General features: G+C 36.5%; 1 protein-coding gene across 1 annotated transcript; it reads right to left on the reverse strand.

Moving 5' to 3' along the window:
- Positions 1–578: 578 nt before the first annotated feature.
- On the reverse strand, positions 579–23,930 carry gmip (GEM interacting protein). The gene is made up of 20 exons (XM_053492793.1): positions 23,662–23,930; positions 17,960–18,053; positions 16,433–16,511; positions 16,282–16,345; positions 14,309–14,434; positions 12,222–12,286; positions 12,021–12,128; positions 11,324–11,404; positions 11,067–11,228; positions 10,269–10,406; positions 9,852–10,042; positions 8,717–8,787; positions 8,544–8,606; positions 7,968–8,048; positions 7,672–7,832; positions 6,856–7,032; positions 4,652–4,789; positions 4,344–4,546; positions 2,981–3,275; positions 579–1,317 (listed from the first exon to the last, which is right to left on the reverse strand). The coding sequence occupies exons 1-20, from the start codon at positions 23,735–23,737 to the stop codon at positions 1,306–1,308; spliced, it is 2,385 nt and encodes a 794-aa protein (XP_053348768.1). The 5' UTR covers positions 23,738–23,930; the 3' UTR covers positions 579–1,305.
- Between the last annotated feature and the right edge of the window lie 3,414 nt (positions 23,931–27,344).

Raw genomic sequence — 27,344 nt, forward strand, 5'->3', positions numbered from 1 at the left:
ACGTTTCTCACTGGCTCATGCCTTAAGTAAGATGTTTCCTTATGCTGGTCTGATAATGAGAGACATAAGTGTAGGGGTCAAGATTTTTGCACAATACTGTAGACTGTATCAAAGCATTTGAGATGCAGTGTACTAACTTTAAATTTAGAACCGTATATTATGTTACACACCTTGTATTGTGCAACAGTTATGGTATTTTTATGATATTTTTCGAATCCTGGTTTAATCCTACTTTATCCTGATCAGGGTTGAGCTGGATCTGGTGCTTGTCCCAGGAAAACTGTGCATGATGCAGGAATGCTTCACAGGGCGCCACACACATTCACACACTCATTCAAACCTACCTGGCAAACTACTGGGATGCTTTGTGGAAACTGTGAGGAAACCGGAGATCCCAAATGGAACTTGATCAAAGAGACCATTTAAAACTTAATTTAAATAGAAATTAAACAGAACTCTTGTGAATCGCAGTGGAATCTAACATACTTTAAATGATATTTTTCTTCCTGCCACAAACACATTTGGTTTGTTGTATAAAAAAAAAATATATATATATATATATATATATATATATTTATGTTCCAATAGAGAACACAATTCAAATATACAAAACAGAAGAATTATCCTTAAATGTCTACATGCTGTTCTAAAATTATTTCCTGCCTTATACAGAATTTTAGGATGAGGGAAAGAGTCAGTATAAAATCAAATCTCTGCAAAAGTTATGTAAAGAAGCAAACACAGCTAGAATATTTCAGCACAGAGTCCTATATGAAATGAAATGCACAATAATTTAAGATGACCAAACCGCATTGTGTTAAAAATTTACTATTATGCGTTTATGTATGTTAAACCATATTAAATGGTTAAATGTTACACAGTTTTTCAGTCTGATATCCTGTACAATTTAGGAAGCTACTAGCCCACAATAATCCTTGATTTTTAAGCGCACCTGAAGTCTTGTATCCTACAAAACAGACCTCTTCTCAAGCTGCTTTCTCAGGTTCTGGTCCTGTGTCTCCTAATCCATCAAGTCACTTCCTGTAACCTGTACCACTCTTATAAACCAGGTGCTCCCCATCATTTTTGTCCTTATAGCAATGTCTGATTCAGGATACATAGGATTGAGAGATGTCTTCACTGCTGGAAGTTTTTTTTTTTTTTTTAGTTCCTAGTGCCGCAGAGCTGAAACTGTCGCATGCACAACCTCCCAGAATTCCATGTTCCTCATTGACGGTTCTCACGCCATAATTGGGTCCACAAGTGTACACTCAGAGTGAGCCCAAGCAATGGCTGCCATGTTCCTTATAGCCATGACTGACAGAGACAGAAAGACAGATAGAGAGAAGTTAATAACATAAAATCATAAGTGCTCAAGGAATTACATAGCTCAGAATTGTTTTAAATTACGATTTTAGACAGTATTCTAAGGCAAAGAAATCTAAAAATCTTGGAAAAATCTACCTTATCTGTTTTATTAGTTCTAGTCACCATTAAATGTAAATACCCAGAAATATTTCATGGGTATTGTATACTTAATTATAAAGCTGAAAAAAACAAAACGTGTTATTTATTTATCATAATTGAGAGCTCAAACATGCAGTACATGTAAAGTCACACTTTTGTAAACACTGTTCTAAGAATCAAGAACATTTGAATTCTTTAAAATTTTAAACCACATAGTCATTTGTCTGTACAAACCAAAATATCTCTTACTAATTATTAATTTAAAAAAAAGATAGTAAAAGCACTGTCCAGTGCAGTTTTTATTCTACTTATAAAATACAGTAAGCTACAGTTGGGTGGATTAATTATAAAAAGAAACCCCACCACATAATATATTTCATGAATTAATACACCACTTAGAATTTTATATTTTAAAATATGTGATCAATTTATTTATTTATTTTATCATTTTTTTAATCTAACCATTGTTAAAGCAGTCTCATTGTGTTAGCAATCTCTTATGGTTTTTTCTTGCAACAGTCTCTCCACCAATCACTTACATGCAAATTAATTCTAAACACAGATATACACACTAACTATATCTAATTACATACACACAGTAGAACTTATATAGTATATTTTACGTTTGGCAAATATATTTGATTCCTTGTTTAAATTATGTATTAAAAACGATAAAGATACACACACAATGGGAGATTTAGCAGTTGTTCATTCCTTTTAATCTAGAGCCGCATGTAAATATTAATAGTGGCTTGGGATTCATGTAAACCAATAATGTAAAATTAAACGAATAGGTGCAGTAAAGGAAAGCAAAACATTATTAAAAATGTTATAAAATTAAGTTGAAATAAAAATCTAATAGAAAAAGATAACTTATTATGAAGAATAAATGGATTTTTTTTTCTCCAAAATAAGTTATTAGTTACTGTATTAAAAGTTTTAAGGTATTAATAAACAATAACAGATTGAAAAGCTGATCATGTCAAAATATTTTATTACAATCTGGAATTGATGTGTGTGCAGCTGAAATTTCTGAAAAAATCTTTGCTTGTTTAGATCAAACTGGGACTTTTGATGAAATTCACTTTGATAGCCCATATTTATTGTGCAATAAAATTGCATGAATTAAAATATGTTGGCATTTTGAATAAAAAAAAAATTTTTGGGTTGCATAAAAAAGGTCATTATAAAGAATTTAAAAAGAATCTAAAAATAGTTTTAAAAATAGTTTTTATTTTTATTTAGAAGTACATTTTTTTTTTTAGTAGTTTCCGAATATCTGAGTACCACACACAGACACACACACACACACACACACACACACAGGCCTGGTATAATCCAGACCGCTTTACCAGTACATTTATTCATCTCCAGGATTCGCCTACATAGTTTATTCAGCTGAAGCAAGAGCATAAGCAGCTCCAGACAAAACCACAACACAGACCGCATCAATGTTTTCTCATCACAGTTGACATTTAGTTAGATCTCAGCTCTACCATGTGACAATTCCTACCTCAAGAGACCGCGGCCGTTCTCTGGTCGAGGCTCCACACTCGTCAGCAGTGTCAGGCTCCGTCCCCACGGATGTTTTGGAGGCTACAGGTGGATGAGGTGTGCACGTCCTCGGAGCAGGGCCAAAGATTTGGTCATGGTGTGAGATCATGAACTCCACCAACATGGCCTGGTAACTGCTCTCCAAAATGGCAATCATGGACACGTCGCCTGACACAAGTGGGCGCAGGAGAGTGGGGCCGAACACGATGCCCAGGTTACCGGGGGACATCTTATTCTCTTCACACTCAGATATTCTGAGAAAGAAGATTAAACAATGAGCTGTGATAAAGAGCAATAGTAGATGGTATATTCACAACAGCTGATGTTTGCCTATAATATTTACTAAAACCTGCTACCTAATCCTGCCAAGGTACTACAAACTGGTGTACAAGATTATTTCTTTCTTTTTTAATAGTAATAATAGTGTAATGTAATATATAGTTAATATAGTAAAGTAATATTTACATTGTATAATAAAATCTCACTTATAATTGTTTGTTATTTACTTGTTTATTATTTTTTACTTTCTTATTCACATTTTATAGTTTAGATAGGTAGTTTAGTTTATACATTTATGTTTCGTTATCAGACGTTTGATCCATCCTGCCTTGTGTCAACAGTTCAGGCTGGTACTGGTGGTATTATCGTGTGTTTTTTTTAGTGAAACACTTTGAGCCCCTAAGTATGAATTGGCCATGGTTTAAATGTCACAGCCTACGGCTATTATCATCATAGTCACAAAGCTAAAAAGCATCTCAAACTGGCTTCTTGAACATGACAGTGAGGTCACTTTTCTCAAAAAGTCACCAGAGCTCCATCCAATAGAGCACCTTTGGAATGTGATGGAATGGGAGATGGATGTGCAGCCAACAAATCTGCAGTAACTGTGAGATTCAGGTCAATATGGACCAAAAATTTTTTAAAGGAGTTTTTCCAGCACATTGAATCTTTTTTTCAGTCTTTTTCTGTATCATCAGTGGCAAAAAAATTATTTAGTACAAAATTTTACCATATTATTATAATATACATATATAATCATGACATAATGAGCATGAGCTAGGTAAGTTAGAAACATTATGCATATGAGATGAAACTTATCTAGAGCATGTCTAGGCCGTTTAGAAGTAGCTGCGTGAAAACGGTCAAGCTGGCAACCCTTGTGACAAGGCTGACATTTGATCACAAGGCTGACATTTGATCACAAGGCACATCAGGACATAATTACATCTATACTAAAAATGCTCTGTATATAGTGAGTCATCTGTTGTGATTTGATAATTAACTCTAAAATGTACAGATCGCGAGAGTGTTCAGGGTGTTACCTGTACAGGTGCGCCATCATGTATCGCAGTGTACTGAAATTACAGGGGGGCAGTCGTGCTAGAACCTGCTTCAGATTGCTCACTATGCTTTCCTCCATCTGAGCAATCTCAGCCGAATGGTCTCTCTCTGTGAGCCGCTGAATGTCTTTTCCAAGGTTGATGAAATCATTGTAAAGGTCAAAGGTCAATAAAGGCTCGGGAAGCTATAAAAGAGTGATAAGTATATATAAACCGTATGTTATCATTATTTCTTTTGATTTTTAATGAACGATGCAAGGTTTAGCATTTAGAAATCATGCAGGACGTACGTCTTTAAAAAAGTGCTTAAGAACGGAAGTGATGTCATGGGGCGAGATGTCCGAAAGGTCAACCTGGTCTTTTTGGGTTTCAAAAGTGTAACAGAGCTTCAGGATTCTGGGTTTGGAGCCGCTAACTCGATAAACTCCCTGAGAGAGAGAGCGAGAGAGAGAGAGAGAGAGAGAGAGAGAGAGAAATACAAGGATAGATAGACATTAGATACAGTAGTTGGTTAAATCTATAAGAACAATAATACAGTTTGTAATTTGAATGAGTTAATACTGTACATCATGAACTAGCCACTGATGTTTACCAAATAATTTCTGGCTAGTTTAAGAGCTTTTGCTGCTTGGAAAGTTTGAGAAAAATGACAAGCTTTCATTCAGTCAGCCATGTTTTTATTTCCTATTTTGCAGCTCAAAGGTGTAACGGTTGAATAGGAAAGCGATATAATTCCAATAACGCCGAACCCAACATTAGATGGAGCGTGTTTTTAAGATGATAAGGTATTTATTTAGCTGTATCATGTGTTTTATTGTCATTTCGAGGAATAATTCAGACACTGACTGCATTAGTGTTTATTTTCAGACTAATTCAGTTTAACTTTCACTCACACTGATAATCCTGTCTACAGTAATACCCTTTGGATCTTACTTTGTGATAGTACTCTTTGAATCCTTTCTGTCATACTGAATCATATTGTAGCCGTGTCGCTAGCTAGCTACGTATATTATGCAACAACCTGAAAGTTCAGTGTGTAACTTCACTAACACAACACTGCTACTGTAACATTTACTAAGGTTAGCTGCTTAGATGCTACGCTAGTAAACAATACTCATATGATAGCATTTCCACTGATGTCACAACACGAAAAGTTGCCATTTAAAAAAAACAAACTTTTTTTTTGTTTACAACAAAAGCTTTTCTTGTAAAATATCTGAACAAACGTTCAAACATTCCCCCAAAAAATAAAACTGATTATTAGCAAAAAATGTAAGCACACTTTTTTAAATGAGGGTCACGCTGTATCACACATAACCATCTGATTTACCTGGTTAATATAGTTTTCAGTCATCCTAAAAATAGAAACTTGTAACGAGCATTAAAAACAGGTGCATTAGCTAAACTTAACTATCGACCTTGCTAACTGTGTAATATAAAAGCTTGGTGTTACACAAAGCGGTTGTCACTGGAGTGCCTATAAAAAGTTGATATACATTCCATGAGAGAGAGAGCGAGATGAATAGATAGAGCTATACTATATTTGGCAGGTAAATAAGATGGTTGTGTGATATCACGTGACCTTTATTTAAGAATTGTTTTTGCACTGTGTATGTGTGTATAAAAATAAAAGAAAGAGGTTGTCTCTACATTGGCCAGAATTAGCTCTTTCAATTATATATTTTATACACTGGAGAACTTGAAACCCGTCTCAGAAAAATTCCTGTATGTCTGTCTGTATGTCTGTGTATCTGTCCAGCCGGTTTTGTCACTATCCAACTATGTCAAATATCCATCATCTGGTCCGAAACCATGGCGTTAAAAACAAGCAGTAATGTGGAACGCGGCAATGAGATAAAACATGTGTCGTTAGAGCAAACATACAGTATCTGCAGCAGTCTGAGGTGAGTGCATGTAAAATAACTTAATTGAGAGCACACTGTTATGCATTAAAAACAAAATGTTGAGTAAAGGCGATGTTAAAGTCACTTTAATTCAATTTTATGAAACAGAAAGCTGGAATTGATCTGCATTTATACTGTGTGTTATGTGGCAGACAGTCCAGCTATAACAGTTGATGTTCATTGATGTTAATGATGAACGATGTTAACAGTTATGTATGAACAGTTATGTGCCAGAATTAAAAAATAAGCTACTAATAAGCTAAATGCTCGATGTAACAAACACCTGCACTAATAGATTAAAGCTAAACTCAATATTTTTTACTGGGATTACTGTTTAAGGGCAAAACGCAATCTCTATCCAAACCTTTATTACCGAACAGGTAGTGCATTTAGCTGACGACAAAAGTACAACGTAGAGTAAACAAGATGTAAGATACTCAACGTTACAAAATGTAATTTCTTTATTTCTAATGATTATTATTACTACTACTAATTAGAGTTAATAAATGGATACATACAAAAACAGTGTAACCAGTGAGAAATAGCTATGAGAAATTTTTAGCAGGCCTCAGAGTCATTAATGTGTGTACCTGCACTGTGAGCGCTCGGCTCTCGATCTCTTCAGTGCAGCGCTGCACGATGAAGGGAACGTCCTGCGGCTGCTCTCTAGGCAACATGGAGAACTCCACCCCGAAGAGAACCCCCATCCTTCGCTCACACTCAGTCTGACACAGATCCAGACACTTCCTGTGCACAATAAACCCACACTGAGGGGTAATGAGAGACAGAGAGAGAGAGAGAGAGAGAGAGAGAGATAAAATGATGTTAATATGTCTGAGGTTTACTTTTTGTGGTTTAACTTTTTGCTGATAGTATATATTGTAGTAAGATTTTTTGTATTCAATTAGAAAAAAACGCAAATAATACTAATAATAATACTAATAAAAAATTGAGAGTGCTCTCAGACATTAGAACATGAACTACATTTATGGACAAAATATTCCTTACATTAGCACCACCTATTTTTTTTCCTTGCCTGGATAAAAAGAGTTTATTGCTCTTTAAATGTTTAAAGGTTCTAGCTTTAATATAAATTTCTACCTTGGATTATGCATTGTTTAAAACTACAAATAAGTAAAATTAAATAAAATGTATATAAGAAAAACATTAAATAAAGTAAAAACCTTATTTATGGTTATTTGGATGTAAATATCTAAAATTTATTATCTAAACCAATATAAATGCATTACTAAAAAACATACTACTAATACTAATAATAAAACAATTGTAAAATACTACAATAAATGTTTCAATTAAAAGACTATATGACATAATAAATAATACATAATTTGATCATTTTTAACATTAAAAAAGCCAATTGTGTGTTTTTGTTTCTCCTGTCTTACCTCTTCACACTCTATGCCATTAACCAGGATGAAGTTGTCACAAAGCTTGCACTTTTGCATCTTGCTCTTGGTTTTTTTCAGGCGGTGAGTGAGAGCAGCTCGGGATGTGGTGCGCACTTTAGAGCAGGGCCCGTTACTCTCATTTAGGGGATCAGAGATCTCTGTGCAGAGGAAAAAGAGAAATAGCACCATCAGCCCTGTTACAGCTATGTATGGGTGATGTGCTGCATTGTGTGTGTGTATTGTGTGTGTGTGTGCACATGCTGCAGTTTTCAAGTGTATGCGTGTTCTCTCACCAGCTTCAGCGCTCAGTTCTCTCTCGTCCAAGTCATCAGACGACACGGTTCCAGTAGAAGGAGCTTTCGGCAGCTTATGGGCTTCAGGACAAAGTCAGACAGAAAGTAAACAATAAAGTAATAATAATAATAATAATAATAATAATAATAATGTAAAAATGTATTTATAATTTTATATAAAATAAATATGAATTAACAGCATATTATATTTAACAGAAAAAACAACAAATCAGTAAATAATTAATTCATGTATTTATTAATATTTTTTTATATGTTATATATACTGTATTATAACAGTTCTGCAATATATTTATTTATACCTAACATTTTCATATTAAATATTGTATTTATTTTAGTATCTTTATAAATATGACCGTCGTTCATTCTTTATTCCAAACAAAAAAGTTATGTCCTTAAAAACATTATTGGTTTATTGATTTACTGTTTTTTTTTGCAATAACTTGATATAATAAATTACCTATTGCAACACCAAGACAAAACATCCTGTGTAAAGAATTTATTGTTTTGGATCTTGTTGTATGTAAAAAGTGAAAATGAATGTGATTAATGTCTCACCTGGACTAGAGAGAGACTCCAGGCTTCCTCCAATGCTGTCGCTGTCACTGTGTCCGATGCGTCCTGTACAACAGAAATACACACACTTAGAGAGAATTTAATTGTTAAAAACAAATGTTTTATCAAAAACTATCATCATATGATTAAAGCTGCAGTAAGCAGCTTGGACGTACTTCCATCACTGTAGCGCCTCATGTCATCGGAGTCCTGCAGCGGTGGCATGGCGTTACTCACTTTACGATTTCTGTATAAACAAACATCAGCATCAGATCTAAATCGACAATCCTGTAGTGATTCTGTCCTGCATATTCCATGGGTGTAGATAAAAGGGTGGCTGGGGTGGGTTTATCCTGCACTCGTTCTAATATGTATTGTTTCACACAGACTTACACGAGATGCTTCTCATTATTCCAAAAGTAATAATAAATCAAATTTAATTAACTTAATTATTGATAACATTTGTTGCATGAATGTTGTATTATATCAGCTCTTTAGTTCTGAAACAGTAAAGCACACCTACTGTATTCTGCAAAATTTACTTTTTATTCATTTATAGACATTCACCATATAAAAAAAAATATATATATATATATAAATATAAAATATCCCCCCCTCTTGGGCAGGGTTTAAACAAGCCAGTATGATTTTCCCCCCTAATGTGACCTCATATATGGAGAGCTGGCTTGTTGCTCAGCTCTGTTGTTCTCTAAAGGACCATGGCCCAGGAGCAGCTTGTTAACATTGAACCCAAATCAGCACATTTGCAGGAGCAGTTAAATTAAGTGGAGTCTAAAAAATGGATTATCAGGGAGGTGTTTACCCGGAGTAATAACATATACACTATGGAAAAGGTCTAAGACAAAATATTCAACGTTCTTGCATTCAGTATATACTGTACACAAGTGTATAAACAAATTTGCCTGTGGATCCAGGCGTTTGGGCCACCCTGTATACATTAAATAATTATAATCATAGTCATAGCAAATAACATTAGGCAACATTTCCTTTATTGCAAACTAGCTGAATTGAAGTTGCAAACTAAAGTAGTCGGTTGTGGTTTAAAGTTTTATTTACACATAATATTTCTAATCATGAATAACAAACTGCTTAATAAAACACTGCCCCCTCACCACCCCCCACCCCCACGGCACTTGAGTCTACTCTAGATAAGAGTCCTTACAATCTCAAGCATCATTAAAAATGAGCTGGATTATTTTTCCATTTTAAATAAACCCTAATCTTGTATTTTATGCCATATTAGACATCATGTGAAAATAAAACAGTCTTTTGGAGTTAATCAGAACTTACCTCTTGCTCAGGGGGATAAACTCCTGAAAGGTGAAGATTGGAAGGGGTTGCTCAGGGCCACATTTCTTGGAGATATAGTCCAGGTAGGGTTCTCCAGGCTCGCACGGCCTGCAGGTCACCTCCAGGTTAAAGTATCCTAAAGGGATCGGCTCCATCTGCTGTCGCTGGTAGAAGAACATGTTCACCGTCACCTGTGTGTAAACAGACCATGGACTTAAACCGGAGTATTTTTTAAAGGCTCATTCTATTTATTACTTCATAAGACTTAGGATTTAGTAGATCCATTGTCATCCAAGTCTCAGTGAATGAGCTGTTACTATGGAAACCATACTGTATTAGAACCAGTGCATTAATATTCATTCATATTAATGTGCATCACAGGCTGTAGAGTTTAGTTCCCTGGAAATAAGCTTCTACCTCTTTGAGCACGGTGTCTCCCTGGCATATCAGCTTGCGAGTGTGGGTGATGATCATCTCCTTTACTCTCTCCAAGTCATCCTGATGAGCCTTCGCATCGCTCACACACTGCTTATAAAGCAACTCAGCCTCTGAAACCTGCCGTAAGAAGATAAAATTAAAAACAAACACAAAATTACCTACTAGTAGATTGTAATTTATATTCTCATTCCATGAACAGAACGGAGATGTCATCATGAAGTCAGAAATATGATTTTGTAGTGATGGATGGCTGAGTCTGATTGCCATTAACATAAATTAAATAAATCATAATTTTTTATGATTAATGACAATAGAGACAACTTGTTTTTTTCTCTTATAACTGCAAGTAGAGGAAAAGACGAGCGGGTGTGTGACCAACTATTTATATCTGCTATAAATTGAGCGATAACAGGAACTAACCACTTTCACAGACGCTTCACTACATTAAAATAGATGAAAGGTGTGACGTCTTACTTTAATGAATGAAATTTGTAGCTGATAGTGGACAATATGCTTAAGTAAAGCGGGAATAAAAAAACTGTAATAGGAAAATATTTAGCTTAGAGGTGTAAGAGTAGCATCATACCACTACATCATTGATTATTTATCTACAACAGCACACCACCATATGCACCAAGTTTCTGACAGTTCAATCAACACAAGCTCAGCCTGATTTAATCGATTTGACTTGAGCTTAATCCTGTCTGTATGAAGGACTTTCTCAAACTATGGTGCATAGATTTTTTTCAAAACTAGAATGAGTGTTTGATGCTTTGCCTTAGACTGAGCATCATCTTGAGACTTCCTCCTCTTGTCCAGGGTCTTAGTGCCGCTGGATTCGTCGACTCCTTTGGCGGTCATGGCTTTGGCTTTTTCTAGCTCCTCACAGCGCTGTAGGTACTGCTGCCGAGCTCGCTTCAGTGCTGCAACCGCATCGTTCTACATCAGATACACAAACACACACGACATTCAGGAAGAGCTGAGGAGGAATTTTTGGATAAAATGTAGTAAATCATGTGCTATTCCACACAAACCATTCTCTTCTGCTCCTTGCTCCACTGGTCTTTAAACTCCCGACGCCATTTGTCAATCTCGTTCCTTTTGGCAGACAATGCCTTTGGGAAGACATGGATTGAATTAATCTGTTGATCCATATCTATTGTATAAATACTCCATAAACAATGTCATTTAAGGAATTACGTAAGGAATTAGACCAGAGATTACAAACATTAGCATTGGGACCTCAGTATAAATGCTGCATTTGACTAAAAATACTAAAAAATACGCTCCCTTGCATATATTTTGGGATTTGAAAACTGTATAAACTAATAACGAATGAGACTAAAATTTCTTGTCCTTCATGTAAAGAGCCTTACGTAAATCCATTTTTAATGCTTAAATTATTTATACAGTTCTAATTAATGTGTTACAAATACCATTTAATCTCTAATATTCTTAATGTGTAGATTTAACACCTGTTTAGCATAGATAACCTTTTCACACATTTCTGTTGTCAGTGTTTTAATCTTAAAGGGCTGTGCTTGAGGCATGCAGTTATACTGTAGAAAAACAATCAACATGGATTGGGAACTCACTATCTTACCAAAGGATTAAACTACAAAGTGGTTTATTTCTTACAAAGCCAATAAATCTATCTCAGAGAGATAAGACTGGTCAGACAGTATCAGTATTAATCTGTACTCATTAAAGAGCTGTGATGTGATAGAGTACCTGGTAACAGCGTTGTTGTAGAAGCTCAGTGGTGTGTTTGGCTGTTGAACTGCTCTTCATATCCTGCTCCAGAACCATGCTATAAATCGTCTGCAGGGGCATAAGGTCCTACATGCAAAAAACAAAGGACTAAGCTTGTTGTAGACTCTATTTAGCACATCTACTGTATACACACAGGCACACACAAACGCACATACACACCTGCTGGGCAATAGAAGACTTTGTTGTTTCTGCTGCTTTCATGATATTTTTGGCAAATTCTTGCTCTATAAAGAAACAAAGATCAGATGATTAATACATACATTATGTAACACAACATCCAGAAGAAAAATCTTATTCAAAAAACACAAAACTTGAAAGAAAGATGCACAACATACTGTATGGCTATCATGCAATTGTTCTTTTGACCATATAACACTTATAGAATAGGGATTTATTTATAGTTGAAATATCCGATATCAACCCCATGAGTGGACAGGGACAAACTGACCATTTTGATTCATACAAATTCACATTTCATACAAACTTAAATAATTCTTTTGACTGTGTAAAGCTGCTTTGCGGCAATGAAAATTGCTAAAAGCGCTATACAAATAAAATTGAATTTAATTTAATTGAATGAGTAGTCTGGATTCTCTCAGGGCTTTTTCCTCGTGCCATCTCGAAAAGGTTTTTCTTGCCACCGTCACCTCTGGCTTTCTCATTAGGAACAAATTGAGCAAGCTTTAAATTTATCCATTTGTAAATTTGAAATTTATCAGAAACATGTTGCAACAGTGTCCATTGTTAGAATTGCTATTAAAGTGAAATTGAATTAAAATTACATTTACATTTAGGCATTTGGCAAACGCTCTTATCCAGAGCGACTTACAAAAAGTGCTTTAAAGTGTACATCATTGGATACATACTTACACTGGGTTAACTAGGTTAATAACTAAGTGCCATTAGTCCAACACAACTGGGAGGATTGTGTTGGACTAATGGCACTTAGTTATTAACCTTAACCTGTGAGGGAGGGGGGGGGGGGGGGGGAAGAGGGGGGGGGGGGGGGGGCTTAGTCCAAGTACTGAAGAAAACAAACATTAGTAATAAAATCAGAAAAAGACCCAGGGTCATGTAACCAACTACTGTAATAGTAAATTTCAGGGGACAGGAATGAGTCAAAATTGGATATCACTAAGGCTTATGCGTGTGGTTATTAGTATTGTGAACTTGAGTTTGTGACATATTTGTTTGTAGGTTGAGCTGGATTATGGGAACTGCATATGATGATCTCAGAGTTGCATGATTAATCACATTCTAACTGTGAGTTATCTGAATAGTTATGTTATGTGTTAAAGACATGTATGTCTTAATAATAGACATTCATAATCCAGAATAGTACAATTTGCTTTATGTTAAGTTAAAATTGAAGTACTGCATTATGGTGCAAACTGGGTCTACAATTACACTTCTTATATGCGTGTAAAGGTTTTTTTTTTTTTTAGTAAGTGCATTATCCGTGAACCCGGAGAGCATTTCTGGAACGCTAGGCATAAATAGAGGTTGTAGCTCAATGGTTTAAGGCACTAAGTTACTGATCGAAAGGTTGCCAGTTCAAGACCCAGATTCACCAGGTTGCCATTGTGAAGCCCTTTAACAAGGCCCTTAACCCTATCTGCTCCAAGGGCACCTTATCATGGCTGTCCCTGCGCTCTGACCTCGCTGGAATATGCAAAGAAAGAATTTTACTGTTTATATATATTTATATGTGACAACTATATCACACTTAATGGCAGTCTATTTCAGGGCCACATTCACACATACTGTATAGGCGATCCAGTCCACATACCTTTTTTTGTTGTAGTTGGAAGAAATTAGAGCATTCAGAAAAAACATGGGAAAAACATGCACAGAGAGTAAACCGAGGTGAAGCGCAAATTCTGGAGCCGTAACACAGCACCACTACTCACAGTGCAACCCCCTAAAAGTTTTTAAAATCTAAATATCAATATATGGTGAAATAACTCCATGTTAAACTTGTGTCATTTTCCATTCATCAGCTCTTCTTATATAATCTTATTAATCTGCATTGTATAATACTGTTAATTCTCAAATCTGATTGGCCAATACATTATATCATCTGATTTGTTCTGGTTACTGTCTATTTTACATAAGGGATGTACAGTAAAGTAAGCTTAAGAAGTAAGCAGAGGTGAAATTAGGTAATGGTGGAAGGAAACCAAACTAAATGTGTACAGGGGTTGTAAAGTGAATATGATGAAATAAAAAATAAAGTTCACTCTCACCCAGGCTGATTCTCTTGTCTATCCAGGTGAGGAGATCCTTGGCATAGCGGCACCACATCTTGGCATATTGTAAGGCGAGCTCCACGCCACCCTCGCATCGACACATGACGGTATCGGCATTCTGGGCTGAGAGTGAATACATCAGCATCACCATAAGCTGTGTGTTACCTCTGCCTTACCCTAACACACCTTAAACACACTGCCAGGACTCCCCCTGCTGCTTACTGAATGGAAGAAATCTACCAGTATCCTGTATATTGTTTAGGTGCAGCTTAAGTGATGTCAGATAATACAGTTCTGAGAATTTAATATGTAAAGAGCCTGGCATTGTCAGTCACAGGTCAAAGTTGTTGTTGTTGTTGTTGTTTTGTGTGTGTGAGATCGGTGTGTAGCTGAACCTGTTAATCCTTCTAAATGGAGCATCGGCTCACTGACTGTAGCCTGGATAAAAATAAACTATGGTCCTGCCCCTTTCCCTAATCTTTCCTCTCATTCGGTATTATTATTTAAGCCGTCCTACTTTTAAATCACACATTTTCTTTATATAAGTTATATAATATGCTTTATTTTTCCTTGTCTTTCTTTCTTCCATACTGTATCTTCCTTACCTGTTTTTGGATTTGCATTTCTGCTTTAACCCTATGCTAATCCTCAAGCAGCCAAATGCGTGTAGTAAGATTAATGAAGTAAATTAATGTGCTGTGCTTATACTGGGTCAAATCACACAACAGGCAATGTAGTTATATAAAAAATTTTATCCATAATAATAAAAAAAAACACTGTCATATATTCTAGCATAAAGAACCTATGTTAGAATAGATTATATTTTAGAATCTAGAATGGAATCCAATCTAACATAAAGGAGGATAAGGAGTGAACCAGTAATACAGACGAGCTAAAGGATGCCATCAAAGCAACCCGGTCTCCAATAATGCCTTAGCAGTGCCACAAGTTGATCGCCTTCATGCCTTGGCACATTGATGAAGTAATTTGTGCTAAAGGAGCCCTGTCTTGAGTGTGTTAATCAACATAATTTCTGGAGTTTGTTTCTGTATTTTTAAAGCCTTTTTTTAAGATCTTATGAAATAGTCTGATATTTTGAGATATTAGATTTTTGGATCAGGAGTTGTAGTCATCAGAATTAAAACAAAAGTACATTTTACTTCAAATATAAATAATCTAGAATATATGAATTTCATATTTTAAATTGAATTTTGAAAAATACAATATATGTAAATCCACAATATATTTTTTTTGATAATAACAGTAACAACAACAAAAACTACTAATATTACTAATTTATAAAATTGATCATCCTGATCATTGATTATTATTGCCTCCTGAATATCTAGAACCTGTCGGGAATCTAATAGAGCAATATTCTAAACCTCTTGTTGGATGTAATGTCTGCAAATTAAATAGTTACTGCAGAAGTTCTAAATGATTTAAGCAGTAAGAGTGTGTAAAATATATAAAAAATATTTAAACATTAGTTAATATGGTGGCGGTTTTATGCTAATGCATTCAATTAATGTTTGCAATATCAGTCATAACTTACCATTATGTAGAAAATGATAAATTACTGATATGAGATTTTAAAAGGCAAGGTAAAAGTATAAGGATCAGTGTTAGCTTCACGCTGTCCTTTTTTATGCAGGAATAAAACATGGACAAATTATTTATCTAAGATTAGTCCTTCCGCTCTGAGACACATAAGTAAGAGGTATGAGTAGGGAGATTTAAGACACATCAGTAATGAAGTGTAAGTTGTGGCTTTGAACGAATCCTGTTTAAGACTGAGAGTGCAGAGATATATTTATACCACCCACACACACACACACACACATATATATATATATATATATGCACACTCTCTCTCTCTCTTTCTCTCTCTCTTTCTCTCTGTCTCACATGCACACCCACATACACTTTTCTGTTTTTGTTTGAGCAATGAGCACTAAGTAAGGATTTACCTGACATGGCACCATCTTTTTCTTCTCCATCCGGGCAGACCAGTGTGTTCTCCACATCTTCATTCTTCACAAAGCAAAATCAAAAGTTTCAGCACCCAGACAAAAAGCTCATTACATTTTGAAAAACAAGAAGTTTATTATTCTGGCTTACAGACAAATCATCCAATGTTGCATCTCCTGTTTCCGAAAGAGACTGAATATCGGGGTCTCCAAGGAGTTCCTCGACAGACCTAAAGCACAGTCACATGTACAAAAATTAAACAGTTACTTAATGATTAATTAAATATAACATACTACAATTTAACATTTATGTAATTAGACATGTTCCAATCCGAACATGACAATAGCCATATCGGCACATGACAATACAGTTTACAGTGTTTACATGCAACGTTCTTCCTGGACGCCATAATAACCAAAAAAAGAGGGTGTAACATTAAAGATTCCGGTCAGCCTCTTTCACACTTACTGTATATCATGCTGACATTTATAAACTCTTGCTAGCATAGCTAAAAACAACCAGGCGTTTTAAAGGCTCTCTGACCAAGTGAGCAAGTCATACAAACTGCCTCTCCTGCAACATTAGGCAAGGAATAAATCACTTGCTGTTATGAGAAAATAATGAAAGGCACAATGGTGTGATGTGGCCCGAAAAACAAGGCTTATTATTTTCCCTATTCTCGTACAGTCGTTTTTTTTTTTTTTTTTGCTTCCAAAGATTTGCCAGTATTTTCAGCTTGACAAATGAGTGTGCTTTTTAAACCATTTATAGCTTTATAGTTTACTGTTGTGGAAAGAAGTTATTGTAGTCTCTATTCTTTTCTGTCTCTTAAAGCATGTCATTTTACTGATAAAACTGATAAAAACCCGTCTGTCCTCAAAATCTTCCTGTGAAGAAGAACGTGGGTACAAAGCACTGAAACAAGAGACTCCTTACATAAATGTCTGTAAAGATTTTACTATCTACACCAAACGTCACCAATTAATATTATTTTTTTTATATTATTACAAATCTATGACTTGGAGCTGCACTATTCTCAAGGTAAATTTATACCACTGTATTTTTGAACGCTGTTGTTTTTGCAGTTTTGTATGTTTTTTTATTATATATATATAACAGAGGTAGCTGTGCCCTCAGGACAGATGGGTATTTTTGTGGTTTTATGGTAACATGACAAACTGTGGGTGTTTTTCTTTTTACTTCTAAATAGGTTAAAAAAAAAAGAGGCTGTTGAAGTATGAACATTTCGAGCTTCCTTAACGTAACTGAGAACAGGAAGTAACTTATGACAAGGATGTTCCACAATATCACATGTTACTATAAACAAAACTAGCATCATTACCAAATTTCTGTGGTATTTATATAAATAAAAATTAAGAATAAAAGACTGCAAGGTATGCTGTTAGCTAGCTCCAAGATGTCTGTCAAATGAAAAAAGGAAAAAAAAAACTTTGGGAAAATGATATTTGGTACAATGGTTTTAGACTATAATTGTCAAACTGTCAAATAACCCAACCCTATTTTATATAACCTCAAGGAAAACTTAAATAAATTTATCTATGAATTCTGAACTGGTTAGCTTTTAGCTAAAGAGTGTATAGTAACTTCCTGTTAGCCATTAGCCTGTTAAACACTAGCATGTTTAGGTAAACAGAGTGCAGGTTACAGAGTACATACGTGCTGCTCACTAAGGACAGCTCCAGGTTATCGAAGTCCCGTAAAATCTCACTGTAGCGTTTCGTTGCTGGCTGTCTAGTTATGGTGCCACCTTCTGAAAAATCGAGAGAGAAAAAGAAAGAGAAAACTTGTTAATGATTGCCACAACGCTGAAAAAATATAAATAGCATGAAGGCATTCGGATTATCTATAGAAATGCTACTGAACAAAAGGTGAACTGATGAAATGTTTGGTCAGCCAGCATTTCACCTACATTTCACCAATTCTTTCACCTACTTTACTTGCTGTGTGTCTCTCTCTCTCTCACACACACACACATACACAGACACACACATTCTGCCCAGCCACAAAAAGTCAGCATTTGGAGCTTCTTGTTTCTTAATCAACCATGTCAGAAGATTTATCCCATGCCCTGGGAAAATATGTTTTAGTTTAGTTTACCAAAGGACACAACTAGATAGATGAAATGAGTTAAGAACTGTCCAACACAATATTACTATCTGTGGTCGAAACCAAAAACATGAATGAGTGTAACCTAAGATCACTAAGAAGTTGCATGAGGAAAAAAAATCAACAGTAAATCCATAGCTTTGTTTAATTTGGCCAGTAAGAGCATTCCATCCACCCACAGGACTGGGACTAAACAGCAGGGTGTTCAAAAGAAAACCATTTGTTAATGAGACTAATCATACAAAAAAAGGCTTTAGTCTGCTAGGAGATTGGACTTTGAAGCAATGGAAAAAAGGGTCATGTGGTCTGTCGAGTCCAGATTGATCCTATACCAGAGCGATGGGTGTGTCAAGGTAAGAAGGGAAGCGCATGAAGCGATGCAACCATCATGCATAGTGTCCACTGTACAAGCCTCTGGAGGCAGTGTTATAATATGGGGTTGCTTCAGGTCCTCTAGGCTCAGCAACATTATGTGGCAATAAAATAAAGTCAGCTGACGACCCAAATGTACCGAATGACCAGGATAGCCCAGATACTCCATCATATTTGTGGAGTTTTTCTTCCCTCATACCAGGACTCAGATTATAAAAGAATGGTTCTAGGAGGGGCCTCCGAGTGGCGCAGTGGTAAAGCGCTCGCCCTATCATCCAGAGATCACGAGTCGATTCAAGGGTGATGCTGTAACCTCTCGCAGCCAGAGGTCTAGAGAGAGCTGATTGGCCGAGCTCTCTCAGAGGGGAGGGATGAGAGGTACTTAGTGCTCCCACATTAGTCATGGTTCAATTGTCAATTAGGGCATCTGTGAGCTCACGCAAGTGGAAGGAGCGGATAGTGCTGTCCTCCGAGTGTGTTACGCCGCCCCCAACGGTGTATGAGCGAGCAGTTCAAAAAGATGCGGTCATGTGTTTCGGAGGAAACATGTGATAGTCTTTTAGCCCTCTGTGATAGTCTTTCTGCACATATGACTAAATTAAGGAGAAAATCGGGGGGAAATTTTCCTGCATTTTCACACATGAACTGGTCACTACATTGTGTGCCTTAATCAAAGCTAATATTAATATTAAATTAAATATTAGAGTTACATAACTTATTATTTTTTGGCAGTGTGTTTGTGGTAAAAGAGGGGAAAACACACCTCAGGACATAGTGTTATACTGTAGTAAAGAAATGATTAACTTGTTGGTGGTGAGAGTAATTCTGGGTCATGATGGGCTGCAGAACACAACCTTGTTGATTATTTTCTTCTAACAGTACAATCACAAGCAATTTATTTTTTTTACATATAACGCATAAAAAAGGCTTCCCTACAATGCAACCAAATATAAAGCAAAATTAACTGTATTTTAATGAACAAGCTAAATAAATACAGGAAGGGAGAGAGCAAAGGGGATGTGGGTTCAGACGAGTTCACTGACTGATGCAAAAAGGTGGAGTGTCAGATAAATCGCAGCATATCTAATCAGCCTGAACACTGAGTAAGCTGTATCTAATCTATTCTACAAGTTAGTTAAAACCCACTAGTTCAATTTCAAAAGGATTTTTAAGGAAATAAAATTGGCCAGTGATCAGAACAGAACACAGTCATGAAAGAACACAGTCATGAAAGTTTTTGTGTATGATGCCAAGTACATCATAACCATAGTGAAGCATGGTGTTGGGAGCATCAGGACATGGAGCTGTTTATCTGCCTGTGCTAGGGCATTCAAATGAAACATGAATGAAGTCTCAAGACGTAATGAAGACAAATTTAATCTCACCTGTCAAGTAATTGAAACTGAAAGAAACAACATGCAGGAAACATGCAGCCAAATAACTAAAAAGGCCTTGCATGAATTTCATTGAAGATTTATGGTGTAGTTTAAATCCATCAGATGATTCCTTGCAACCATAGGTCATTTGGGATAATTTGCCAAGAGAAAATGACTAAAATGGAACCACATTGCTGCACAGAAAAAAAAGCATGGAAAAGGAGGCTCAGAGCCCACTGCAGTCTTTCCTGTAAATATTCAGAGAGTGGAACACCTGATTCTAGAAGCACCTGTCTGTGGGAACTGTACTGGACATGCAGTCATTCAACAAAAACACTTGAACTCGGCTGGGAAAATCTTTCTACCTTGATGCGCATTAGTGTAGTGTAGTTTTCTGTTATTCTGCGCAATCAAAAAAGTTCTGGTTTGATTTAAATGCCCCTCATATATTAAATAACTAAAAAAGTAATGCCCATTTTTTTTTTTTTCTACTGAGGTAGGACCTTGGTCAAATGCCTAAATGTAAATACTTACTTAAAATCACTGAACAGTCTAACACCCCTACTGGAAACACCTAAATATATCGTAAAAAGGTCCCAAAAAGTCATCAGTTTTTCAAGTTACAATGCATTCGAAGCTGCCTGGCTAGTGGAAACTTCTACGCCTCTACAACGTTCACTACCACTACATCTCTCACTCAAATATTCGTCATGAAGTGTTCCCCAGAATACTTATTCTTGCCATGTACGCGCGTCAATACTTCACATAAGTGTGAAGTCATAAATGAATTATTTTCAGAAAAACACTCAAACATCAACAGTAAACTCCTGTGATACAATGAACCTCTGAGAAACTGACAATTTCTTTCTGTCTTTTTGTGCCCTGCTCCATTTTGGTCAACCACATCCTGCGTGGAGGAAGAGACATGATGTGCTGCAGGAGCAGAGAACACTTGTCTTCTATTAAGAGCTTATTAAAACAGTTATAAAATCCGGCAGAAAATACAGTAAGGACTATTCATCTGTGCTGTGTGTGTGGAAGAGCTTTTCTTTATTATTTTGCATTTCTGGTGTGGTCAGGGTAAGTTCCCTGGGGAACTCAGTGTCACTGTAAATAAGATCTCAAAGTCAAAGTGGAAATGACTGACTGATAAACACACACAGAGTAAATAAAAGCCTTAATATTCTGCATTTCATAAATTAACTTGTGATGATTTTCTTAATCTACTGTTGCATTTTTACTTGATACCGTACATGTGTCAGTTTTACCTGCATTGATCTTTAAGCATAATCCTGTTTCTGATGTTACATTATGTTAACCACATACACTTGTTATTTTTTTTGCTATCATAGACAGTTGATCAGAAGTTAAACCACCATTGAGGACACCAGAATACCTGAACCCTTCACGCTGATCAGCAATAACATTAAAAAATTAACATTTTAAAACAGTTTTGAAATTTCTGGTTCCACCGGGGATGGCTCTGGCCCCACTGGGTTTGGCTTCACAGGACCTCCGGGTGTGTACTTACTGTGGTGTCTAGCACCAAGCTTTTAGCAGTAAATCTTTTGGGTGGGGTTTTATGGAGTGGGCCATTGTGGATAAAACTTTTTAAGTAGTGGATCCCACAGGCACTTGATGAGATTGGGATCTGGGGCCTGCTGGTCCCTGTGCATAGCGGGCTTTGGTGCACTGGTGCCTTTCTATCATGGCAGGAATAATTTTTTTGCTGTGATTTGTGCTGCATCGACTTTTCTGTGGCTGGACCAGATGGGCAGGCCTGTGGTTCCCATGGACATAGGTGAGTCTTGGGTGCTCATAATCTTGTCACCAGATTACTGGTATATAATAGGCGATCAGTATTGTTCATTTTACCTGCCAGTGGCTATAATGTTATGACTCATAGTTCTACACCAGCAAGCAAAGTGCTCAGTGCTCATACTGGGAGTCCAATACATTTTTAAATGCTTTTCCAGGACAGCTCTGAGATTCTTTCTGTAGTGTCCAATATGACTGGAGATACTTTAAGGCTTTTGGATTCTTCTCCATAAAATGTAAACTATTTAAGCTTCCTTATGCACATACAGTCTGCCCTTGTGCATTTGACCAATGGTTTTTAACAGGGATACAATCCAATGACAGATATGGCCTGTTATACACTTTTTGACCTCCTGGCAGAGGCAACCAGCTTTAACTGTTACAACATCCTGGTAGTTAACAGAATTTCGGATGTTAGCAATCTCAAGAAGAGCCCCAAAGAATTAATGATCTATTGTAATGTTTTAAAATGAGTTTGATTGAAAAAATTCAAAAAAGATTTGGGTTGCATCTGATCACTACCCACACACCCACCCTTTTTTGTGGGTCTAACAATGCTTGGCAAGATTATTTTATAGGCTGCCAGGAAAAGCTTGCTCTTTACAACTTTTCCCAAACATCGCCAAACCCAACATAAATGTAAACACTGATATATCTTGGTAGTGATTATGTTTAGTAATGGCTTGACTATTCTTATATCCTTTACCTGATTAAGGCAGGTCAATAGCCATTTCCTTTTTTTTTTTTTTTGCAATAAAAGCTCTTTATTTCCCCTTATGGTGACGAAAGATAAAGGGATTTCATCTGCATGCAAAATCATATTTACAGTTTAACCCAGAGAAAAACAGGAAATGGTCAAAAGCAAAAACTGTTACCAAGAACTCTTAAATGTTTTTGGTCATTCTTAGTTTTAAATGTTTTTCAAGTGTGTTATGAATTATGGAGAGAAAAATTTTAGTTCTTTTTTTATGATTAGATGAGATTTAATGCTTAGTTAAGAAGTTCTCTTGTAGCTAAGTAAGCTTTTTTTATATATATAAAAAAAAAAAAACGAACAATTACACATTAAATCAGCAATATATACTGTTGCTTGGATATTCATGAAATCTGTAGCAGGTGTACTTTTGAACTTTTTACACTTCAATTGTATGCACAAACTATTTAGAAAACAGAAATACTCAAAAAAAAACCTATTGAGATTTAACACTCTCCAGTACAGTAGGTGTATCAAAGCTAACTCAAACACGGAAAATAAATGTCTTCTGTGGTAAGGTATGCAGATATGGACTTTACATAATCAAGGCTTTCTGGGCTTCCTTTTACTGGAATGGTTAAAAAAAAAAACATTTCTGTTTTATCTTAGTCTAATGTGTGGTCATATAGAATAGTGTAAAAAAAAAACAAAAAAAACACAGCTTCCTACATGCAGAAGTGAGCAAAGTGCTAAAGTTGCTTAAAGCCTTATTCTTATCTGTGACTTGGATAGAAAGCTAAATTCTACTTTAGACAGGAAGTGCTCGTACTGATCATACACTGCTTGAGATGTACAGTAGTATGCTATTCTTGTAGTATGCGAGGTAAGAAGTGCAACAAAGATAGATAGTCGACTTCATTAATGTATAAAAGTGAAATAAAATTGGAGCGAAAAGAAATGCTCCAACTCCTTCAACTCGTCTTTAAGCTCACCCTTCGGCTGCCTTAGCGGCGCAGCCCTCGTCGTCTCCTCCGTCAAGTCATCCATCTCCGAACCACCAGCAGACATTAGAGTGGATCTTGTCTTCTTTACTACTCCATTAACTTCACAGAAGATGCTGAAGGTGTCGGAGCAGATCCAAGATCCGACCCCGGGCCGCTCTTTAGACCTGTGCTACCATTCGAGCAGACCCTGAGGAGGACATGTGACACTTTCTCTCCTCACGCATTCGTTCGAAGTTCTCTTCTCTTCCTCTAAAGAGAAGGTTGGAGGTTGGCCAACACGCTTTCACCATTGCACGAAGAGGAAGTGTGTCTCGTTGTCACTCTTAGACACACCTATTACCATGAGCTCGGGCTCAGTGCAGAGCTGAGTGTGCAACAGGCAACACTAATGGTCTCAGCAGTTATTAATACTTTTGGGGTGAATGTGTGGTTTGCGTGTGAATATTAATGCTGGAATTGAAATACAACCCCGGATATAGCATGACATTATTTTAGACTTTGGTTCACTCGCTCAGAAGCGTTTCATTCCTCAAGCCTGATGAACTGCAACTGCATTTGTAGTGACGCTGTTTATCTGGCTTTGTGGCTTATACCTTTATATACAGTAGAGGAGAGTGGAGTCGGAACAGAGGTTATTTTATAACACTTTCATCCATTGCTCCAATCAGCAACAAGCTATACTCTATTCTGCACATGCTCATTAGCACCTCTACCGGCCTGCTAAGGTATTGCAACTTATTAACAAACATAACTAGTTCAGAAGCTGACCGTCACAGCCACACAGATGTGGTTTTTCCTTAAACCGTTACCACAAAATTTACAAGAACAGAATTATTTAGATTCTCTTTGCATGCTTTAGCAGTAAGATTTCCCTTTAGCGGAACTAAGAAGCATGAACCTGTTCCAGCACAACACTGTTCCAGTGCACAAAGCCAGCTCCATTAAGACATACTGTGTTAAGGTCGAAGTGAAAGAACTCGAATGTGCTGCACTGAGCTCTGACTGAACTCAACCCCACTGAACTGCTTGGGATGAGCTGAAACGGAAACGGAAGCCTTCTCGACTGATCAGTCCTTTTTAATTAACTGAATGAACACAAATCCCAACAGCTTCGCTCCAACACCTAATAGAAAATGTTCCATATTTAAAGTTAAGGCTATTATAACAGGAAAGGGGGTGGGGAGGGGGGACTGAATGTTAAACAAGCACACATGGGTATGATGGTCCATGATCTCATCCTGCCCCCTAGTTGACAAGGTTAGATTTTAGTTGTATTATGTTCATTTTGTTGGAAAACAAAAAATAAACATTCTAAATTCAATCATAACTTGACTTGACCAAATATTTCCATCACAGGGCACAAGCATGCACACACTCACTCATTATGCACAATTTGGAAATGCTAGTTAGCCAAAACTGCATGTCTTTGGACTGTGGGAGAAAAGTACGCAGAGGAAACCCACCAAGCACAAAGATTAATTTAGTGCATGATAAAATATTCTGCAAAAAAATACATCCACCAAATAAATGCGACATCTAATCCCGCAAAACATTCTTCTATGATGTATCAAAGGAGAAATTAATTATAGGTTTAGAGTACTGTGCAAAAGTCTTGGGTCGTCCTCACGTCTTTTTATGAAATTTAATAAATTATGTGGATTAATTTAAATAGGAAATGGGAACAAATGTTTTACTGTGACAGGCTGCAAAGAGCCTAAAAACATTTTTTTTTAATTCACTTGTTTATGCAACAACCTCAGCAGCAACCCTATTTCCCGTCTTGTCTGTAACAACCACGCATTGCATTCAGCATCATCAGTATATTAATCAGCGGCCTGATCATCTGTCATTATCTGCACCTGTTTCTCACTGGTTAATTCCTCAAGAAAGCATCGCTTTGTAGCTTAACAACCATAAAACATTCTTCTGAAACTGCTCAGGCAAAGGGACTGGACAGAAAATTAGACAAAAGACAACTTCTTATAGGAAGCCTGGAGAACAATTCCCCAAAACTACGATAAAAATTCTAATGGCTGGCTCAAGACTTTCACACAATGCTGTATAACTATGACATGTACCCCAAAATAAAAAAGGTCAAGATGGCCTAAACTGCCCCTGCGATTAATTGGTACCCTGTCCAGGGTGTACCCTGCCTCGTGCCCTAAGTCTTCTGGTATAAGCTCCAGGTCCCTGCGACCCTGAATACAGGTTACAGCGGTATAGAAGATAGAGTGAGTAAGAGTGATGGCCTGAACATCATGTTACCCGCCCTCTAGTGGCCAGTTCAAGTATTAACTAGAAGCACAAAAGAACCAAAAAGAAGGGAAATTATTATAGAAGATTTTTTTTGGAAGATTGGAATTTTAAAAGAATTGTATGTGGAGAAGACTCACTGAGATAAGAAAGATCACGTGTGTGATCATCAAGTTAAAGCATGAAAAGTTAAAAGAAAAGCTGTAAATTAATGCATAAATTACCATAATTGTTAAAATGAATAAAAAAAAGTAGAATGTCACTTCTTTGTAAGATAATAATTGTATGAATATAATCATAATAGAGGAATAAATTAAATAGAGACATGCTCACTCATTCTGACTCTTTCTCTATAATCTTATACTGTCTGAACAGGGTCATGGAAGGTATGGGATCCATCACAATGGACTTGGAAAAAAGAGGCAGGGTACACCATGGATGCGCGCGCACATACACACACAGACAAACATATTATGGGGAATTTGGAAACCCCAATTAGCCTAATCTGCATTTCTTTGGCCTGTGGGAAGAAAAAACAGAGTACCCAGAGGTAACCCACCAAGCACAGGGAGAACATGCAAACTTCACACACACAGACCCAAGGTAGGACTCAAATTGCTGTTAATAGAAAAGTAAACAACTTTTCAGTAATTATTTTCTATACCAGTTTAAAGTCATGTTTTATTCCTAACGAAACAAAAAACAAAACAAAACACTGTGCTAAGATAAAAGCAAGAGATGCACACTTAATGACACTTAAATCCATCTTCCTTTCCTGACGTATAATCACGTTGCATAGTCCAATAGTCCACCGACGTCATTGTTATATTCTGTCCTGAGCCTTAACTATTATTAGGGAACAAATATTATTGTCCTGTGTTTCAACAGATGCGTCATGTATATAACACAGACACACACTTGGTGGAGAATTTGTAACCTAACCTATTCTAGCAGGGTTCATTCACTGTAATTCTAAGCTCCTCTAACCATAAAGAGAGGGTAGACAGCTGTGGTGCTGGTGCAGGAGCAGAAAAAAAGGCCTGCTGGGCCGTTCACACTATTATTATAGCTGGAGATGTAAAGACACCTTAAATTCAACCATCACCACAAAAAGGCACGCTCTAGGTCAGAGACTCTCTAATTACCAAATTATAGAGTTATTTTTCTGTCAGAAGTAATTATATTTAAATGCAATGACAAAAGTCACAAATCCATATTCAGACTCTCAGATCTACAACTTTAAATGTAAGGCACAAAAAAGAAACTGACTGGAAAGTTAGTAATTGAAATGATCACTCTTTACATCCATGCTAGGCAGATTAACATTGCATAATGCACATCACATCGATGAATGTGCTACACAAGACCTCATCAGGTCAAGTGACAAAGCACAAGCTAACTGAAAGCTGGACAGCTAG

Source organism: Clarias gariepinus, chromosome 3 (genome assembly GCF_024256425.1).
Source record: "Clarias gariepinus isolate MV-2021 ecotype Netherlands chromosome 3, CGAR_prim_01v2, whole genome shotgun sequence".
NCBI lineage: Eukaryota > Metazoa > Chordata > Actinopteri > Siluriformes > Clariidae > Clarias > Clarias gariepinus.

Excerpts from the sequence above, each read along its gene's own strand:
- gmip (XM_053492793.1), bottom strand. The coding sequence starts at position 23,737 with ATGTCTGCTGGTGGTTCGGAGATGGATGACTTGACGGAGGAGACGACG. Across the intron at positions 8,049-8,543 it reads GGAGTCTCTCTCTAGTCCAG|CCCATAAGCTGCCGAAAGCT; the intron begins GTGAGACATTAA and ends TTTGTCCTGAAG. Across the intron at positions 7,833-7,967 it reads AGAACTGAGCGCTGAAGCTG|AGATCTCTGATCCCCTAAAT; the intron begins GTGAGAGAACAC and ends TCCTCTGCACAG.